The sequence below is a fragment of the Capsicum annuum genome, chromosome 8 (assembly GCF_002878395.1).
Source record: "Capsicum annuum cultivar UCD-10X-F1 chromosome 8, UCD10Xv1.1, whole genome shotgun sequence".
Lineage (NCBI taxonomy): Eukaryota > Viridiplantae > Streptophyta > Magnoliopsida > Solanales > Solanaceae > Capsicum > Capsicum annuum.
The window spans coordinates 153208499-153214997 of record NC_061118.1 but is presented as its reverse complement, the minus strand read 5'-3'; the positions used below and the strand labels follow the sequence as shown (position 1 = coordinate 153214997).

The 6499-nt window shown below is 39.3% G+C and overlaps 3 protein-coding genes across 3 annotated transcripts; 1 reads left to right on the top strand and 2 right to left on the bottom strand.

The window, feature by feature from the left end:
• Positions 1 to 254: 254 nt before the first annotated feature.
• On the bottom strand, positions 255 to 1490 carry LOC107879333 (receptor-like protein EIX2). The gene has a single exon (XM_016726388.1). The coding sequence runs from the start codon at positions 1488 to 1490 to the stop codon at positions 255 to 257; it is 1236 nt and encodes a 411-aa protein (XP_016581874.1).
• A 15-nt stretch (positions 1491 to 1505) lies between these two features.
• On the bottom strand, positions 1506 to 3254 carry LOC107879332 (receptor-like protein EIX1). The gene has a single exon (XM_016726387.1). It carries the CDS (start codon positions 3252 to 3254, stop codon positions 1506 to 1508), a length of 1749 nt encoding a protein of 582 aa, XP_016581873.1.
• Positions 3255 to 3316: 62 nt separating this feature from the next.
• Positions 3317 to 6441, top strand: LOC107839559 (pentatricopeptide repeat-containing protein At3g05340). The gene has a single exon (XM_016683097.2). The coding sequence runs from the start codon at positions 4195 to 4197 to the stop codon at positions 6196 to 6198; it is 2004 nt and encodes a 667-aa protein (XP_016538583.1). The 5' UTR covers positions 3317 to 4194; the 3' UTR covers positions 6199 to 6441.
• The last annotated feature ends 58 nt before the right edge of the window (positions 6442 to 6499 follow it).

Below are 6499 nucleotides of genomic sequence, written 5' to 3'. Positions count from 1 at the left end.
GTGTTCAACCTAGATTATATTTAGGTGAAATATAAGAAATATAATCTAGTAGTATTTCTTAAGAGTGAAAATTTAAAAAAAAAAAAACACACAGAAACTTGAGGGATGAACATAATAACAAAGCTTTTACTTTCATTCACACATAGAGAGTCCCATATTTTCACCAACAAAGTAAGAACTCTAGATAGAAACACCAAACAGAAAGAACAAGAAATAAACAGAAATTGGACCTGCTTTTAAGAATAGTATGGAAATTAGTTCCTTCTGACGCGAAAAATACTATTCAAGCCAGTCATGAAGGCCAAACAGCACCTGATAGTTCTTTCTCCAAATTCCTCCATGAAACGGAAGCAGCAGTAAGCCCACGACTTCTTTATCATCAAGCCGCTAAATGTCGCCAAAAAAGCTACAATGAATCCCACTCCCGCACCCTCAAAGAAACATAGCCTTATTTTATGCTCATCATCTTCAATTTCCCTTTCGTCTTTTTTCTTGGCTCGAGAGCAGTCCGTTATCAATGGTTTCCCACAAAGTTCCGGATTGCCTTCAAAACATGAAGGATCGGTAAAGGTTCCAAATTGGTTTGTTGATGGGATAGGGCCACAAAGGTTGTTATGTGACAAGTTAAGATGGCTCAGTGACGTGATGGATGTCATGCTCAATGGGATAGAACCTGAGAGATGGTTAGAGGAAAGGTCTAGTGTCTCCAATTGCAGCATTCTCCCCATCTCCTCTGGAATTCTTCCTGATAATTGGTTCCAAGATAAATTCAGAGCGCCCAAGGCTGAAAGACCTGTAATCTCATTCGGGATTTCACCGTGAAGATTGTTGCAGGAAAGATCAATAAGATTCACTTGATCTAAGTTAAAGGTGTATCTCTTCTTTGTTCCTTGCTCAACCAACTCCATCTCGGGTGTGAAAACATAGCTGAAATAGCCATAGTTGGGAAACCACCTGTAAAACTTCACAAACTTAAGACCTCTCAAGCTTCCCAGGCAGGAAGGGATAGAACCTGTCAACTTGTTATGTGACAGATCGAGAATTTGGAGGTTAGAAAGTTGGCATAGTTGCGTTGGAACTTTTCCATGAATCATATTACTAGTCATTCTAAGCTTTTGCAAAGATAAGAGACTTTCTCCAAACCACTCCGGTATGGTGCCGTTGATTTTGTTGTCTCCAATATCAAGTGCAAGCAAGGTATTGCAATTCCTCAATGATTCAGGAAGTTCCCCAGAATGGTTATTGCGACACAATCTCAACCAAAAAAGTGAGGGTGGTGAACGAACTGGAGGAATACTACCTGAAAGGTTATTCCCTGACAAATCTAATACATGGAGTTGTTGCAATTCATACCACCAATCAGGAATCTTTCCAGACAAAAGATTGTCTGAAAGGCCCAATCTCATTAGCTGCTTCACTCTTGTTATGGAATATGGTATAGATCCTGTAAAAGCATTTCCAGAAAGATCTAACACTTGAAGTTTCCTCATCACGTGACCAATGTTTTAGGGTATAGATCCTGAAAACAAGTTGTTAGCAAGATTCAAATGTGTCATATTTGGCCAAAGACGTAACAAACCATGAAAGCGATTGGAACTCAAGTCCACCACGACACCATAATAGTAACTAAAGTAGAACCCCACTGTCCACCTTTGGCATGTCGATGGAAAGCTTACTACCCTCGGAAGACTTCCGCCAATTTGATTATCTGATAGATCAAGATAACGAAATTGTGAGCACATCAACCAAAGCCAAGGAGGTGTAGATTCGGAAATGGAGACATTGGTGAGAATAACAATCTCAAGTTGCTTTTGAGTTTTTAGCCATGTTGGGAACTTAGGACCCAAACTGCAACTTCTAAGCTCTATACATGAGAGGCTAAATGGAGGAACCCATTCATTGCTCAAGTTGACAGTGAAACTTCTACCACACGATACGGCCAACAGTTTCAGTTGATGGAGTCTTGCAAAGTGATTTTGTGAAAGGTTGCCTTCCAAAGCATTTGTTGTCAGCTGCAACAGAGTTAATTCAGAAAAATTAAAAATACTCTCAGGTAGAGCTCCCTTCAGTTGATTCCCTCCCAAGTTCAAAATCTCCAACCCTGACAACTGCTCAATAGATGCTGGAATCGTGCCTGATATCATGTTATAAGAAATTTCAAGCGCCCTTATGTTCTTCAAATGTCCTAAAGAATTTGGCAATTGCCCTGTCAATGAATTTTGGGCAAGATATAATACCTCTATAGTCATGTTGCTCCCGGTGGATAAACCTTCCACCACTCGACTTATGTCTCCACTAATTTTATTCTGCCTTAGATACAACATCCGCAAATTAGAGAGTTTACCCCATTCAACATTTGATATTGGGCCTTGGATGTTGCTGTATTTCATACAAAGTGTCTCAAGGGTGGTGGCATTAGACAACCATTTAGGAAGAACATAGGTATCGAAGTTATTGCCTGAAAGGGAGAGATAAGAAAGGGAAGTCATATTCCACTTGGGTAAGGAGTAAGGGAGATAGCGAAGACTACAACTTTGCAAACTGAGAGTCACTAAGGATGGCAACTTATTAATAGGCTCAAACCAACGTATTGCCGAAGAAAGGTTCACATAAGAAAGATCAAGATACTTCAAAGAAGACAGACAGGAAACCCAACTCAGATCTTTGACCCAACTCCTTTCAACAGTATCGTAAGGATAGGCATGCCCACGGAGGCTTAGATACTGCAAATTTGATAGATTTCCAAGGGAAGGAGGAACACCAATAAGAGATGAAAGGGTGAGGTTAAGATACCGTAAATTTTCAAGAGAACCTAAGAAAGTGGGAGTGGCAAGTCCTTTGAAGTCATTACCACCAAGGTCTAAATACTGCAAGTATCGCAATTCAAGTAAAGCAGGACTTATGTTGCCACCCAAGCATGTTGAATTTCCTGGAATCAAATATCCCATTTTCTTCATATAGCAATTGCTTGTTCTATCGTTGAGATCAAGACTGATGACATTCCCAGTTTGTATGTCACAAAAAACACCTTTCCAGATGCAGCATTCTTTGCCAACCCAAGAAGCCAGTCGGTCAGAGGGATCTGTGAGACTTTGCTTGAATCTTAATAGAGAATTCCTCTCACTCTCACCACATCTCACTTTGCCTTCAGTAGTGTTTGTGAGAAGTAAAGAAGCAGTTTTAATGCAGTTTGTTACCGGAAAGGATAGAAGAAATAACACAAGTAGAGTAACTAAAATTTTCCAACATGCCATTTCAGTTGATCTTATACTAATAGAGATGGTTAAGTTTAAAGTATATTGCTAGTATTAGTTATTTGGGCCTGTTTATATATTATATAGTATATAGTAGAAAGACAACCTATATTAGAGGACCATTTCTCAATATGTGGCTACTCTATGATTCAGCTTCATTACTGTCTTAGATGGTAAAAGGTAACTTGTAGTTTGTGTAATTGAAAAAAGGACAAATATTTTTAAGGTCAAGTCCTGTGGAAATTGGAATAATGTGCTAATTAACTAGCGGAAATGGAAGGCAAAGATGGTCTTTAATTGAGGTCCGCTATATAACACACAAGATTTTTTTTCGTGGGTATTACTCCAAATTGACACCCAAGAAATGAAATAGACTTTAAATAGACACAAGAAATAAAATAGATTTTTTTTACTAGTCATACATTTTATTTCCATGGAGAAAACTTACCCCCAAAATAACTAGTAGATTCGAACCCAACACACACCAGTTCAAAATTCCAATAATAGGCGTCATTCTACCCTTCAGTTTTAACCGATTAACTAATTTAGTTTCTATTTAGGTGAAAATGATTAGTCACGCGGAGTGCAAGCACTTTCTTCTTGGAGTGTGTATTTGGCGCACATACAGCTTATAAGCTACTATTATTTTTCGAATTCTAGTTGAATTTCGAAGCGAAAACAATGAACTATTGAAATCCCAACGTTTTGTTGAGTTTTAACCTATTTGACAGTATGTTTGTTCAATTTGATAGTAATATCTATGTGTGCACATCGAAAGTGTAAGGGTGTTGATGTAGCTAAGGCAAGTTAACCAAACAAATAATCAAATTTTAGGAAAGGGAAATAGATAAATTAAGTAAAAATTACCAAATTATCATCCCACCAAAGGGAATCAGAGAGTTGTGGATAAATCTTACTGGTTTAGCTGAATGTTACATGGATGAATGCTGGATGGATCTTCTTGAATTTAAAGCCTTGTTTACCTTCATGCTTCTCCTCTCTTCTCTTCCAGTTCCGACCATTCTCCTCTTTAAACCCACTATGTTTCTCCTCTGCACGAAGGATAAGCCTTCTCCTTTCTACTTCTGGAAGGGATGGCAATGCCCGTCTTGGTTCTTCCATCCATGGCTTCATCCTCAAGGACCCACAATTTGTTTACTTAGGAAATCAGTTTAATACCCAAGACGTGCTTGTAGTTTGGAATTCTCTTTTGACAATGTATGCAAGATGTGGTAGGATGCGTGATGCAGTCCAAGTGTTTGATGAAATGCCCGTGAGAGATACTGTGTCTTGGAACTCGGTTGTTTCGGGGTTTTCAAGCAATGGGAACTTTAAAATGGGATTTGGTTACTTTAAAGAAATGATGGGTTATGGTAGTTTTTTGAAGTTTGATCATGCAAGTGTGACTACTGTTTTATCAGCTTGTGATGGGGCTGATTTTATTATGGTTAATAAGATGTTGCATGGATTGGTTATTTTGAGTGGTCTGGAGAGGGAGGTGGCTGTATGTAATGCGTTGATTACTTCTTATTTTCGATGTGGGTGCGCGAATTCTGGCAGGCAGGTTTTCGATGAGATGGGTGTGAGGAATGTTATCTCTTGGACAGCTGTGATTTCTGGTCTTGCTCAGAGTGAGTTTTGTGAGGAAAGCTTGGATATGTTTGTGAAGATGCAAGGTGATGTTGTGCCTAATTATTTGACGTACTTAAGTGTGTTGTTGTCGTGTTCTGGCATGAAGGCACTCAGGGAGGCTCGTCAAATTCATGGGATTGTTTGGAAGTGGGGGTTTCAATCAGATTTGTGTATAGAGAGTGCATTGATGGATGTGTATTCCAAGTGTGGCAGTGTACATGACGCTTGGCAGATGTTTGAGTCCGCAGAGGATCTTGACACCATTGCTATGACAGTTATGCTTGTGGGGTTTGCGAAAAATGGATATGAAGAAGAGGCTTTGCAAATCTTTGTGACAATGGTAAAAGCAGGGGTTGACATTGACCCTGATGTAGTGTCAGCCATTCTTGGTGTCTTTGGTAGTGATACTTCGTTGGCTCTTGGCAAGCAAGTGCACTCTTTAATCATCAAGAAAGGTTTCATTTCAAATTCGTTTGTAAGTAACGGACTAATTAACATGTATTCCAAGTGTGGTGAGCTGGTGGATTCTGTCGAAATCTTTGATAGTATAGCTCGAAGAAATTCAGTCTCTTGGAATTCCATTATTGCAGCCTATGCTCGACATGGGAATGGCTATAGGGCACTCCAATTATACGAAGAAATGAGTTCAGATGGTGTGGATCCAACTGATGTTACATTCATCTCTCTGCTTCATGCTTGTAGTCATGTAGGGCTAGTAAATAAGGGTATGGAGTTCTTTGAATCTATGCAGAGTATCTATGGGATGACTCCAAGAATGGAGCATTATGCTGCTGTAGTTGATTTGCTTGGTCGAGCTGGACTGCTAAGTGAAGCCAAGAGCTTCATTGCAGGGATACCTGTAAAGCCAGACATACTTATTTGGCAGGCATTACTTGGTGCCTGTAGTATACATGGTAATGCTGAGATAGGCAAATATGCAGCTGATCAATGGCTCTTGACTTCACCTGATAATCCTGTGCCATTTGTTCTGCTGGCTAATATATATTCTTCCAGAGAGAGGTGGAAAGAGAGAGCTAGAACCATAAGGAAAATGAAGGAGACAGGAGTGGCAAAGGAAACAGGGACAAGCTGGATAGAGATTGAGAAGGAAGTACATAGTTTCGTAGTTGCGGATCAAATGCATCCCAGAGCGATGATCATTTATTCTACCTTGCTGGAGTTGTTTAGACACATGAGAGATGAAGGATATGTACCAGATAACAGGTTCATTCTATATTATTACATGGATAGTGATGAGAAGCAATTTTCAGCCGATTTGCTAGATACCTCTGAACTTCTGTGCAGCTTGTAGTAGTCATTTGTGAACTGGTTGGTGACTGTCTATCGGTATGTAATCTATGTAGCTTGATTCATTGTTTTGAGTTTCGATCATGAATATGTTCTATTTTATTTGGCATGCCAAAATACCTCTTGTGAAGAAAGCTAGAACTAGACACACATCATTGGCTGCTTATTTTTTGTTGTAGTAGGAGGTGATTGTAATAACCTCTAAAGGAAAACAAAGTTCTAATTTTAATTAAGTTGATTCTTTTCACACTGTCTCGCCAATATGGAACACTCAACTGAACAGTAATATCAGGAGACTCGTGATA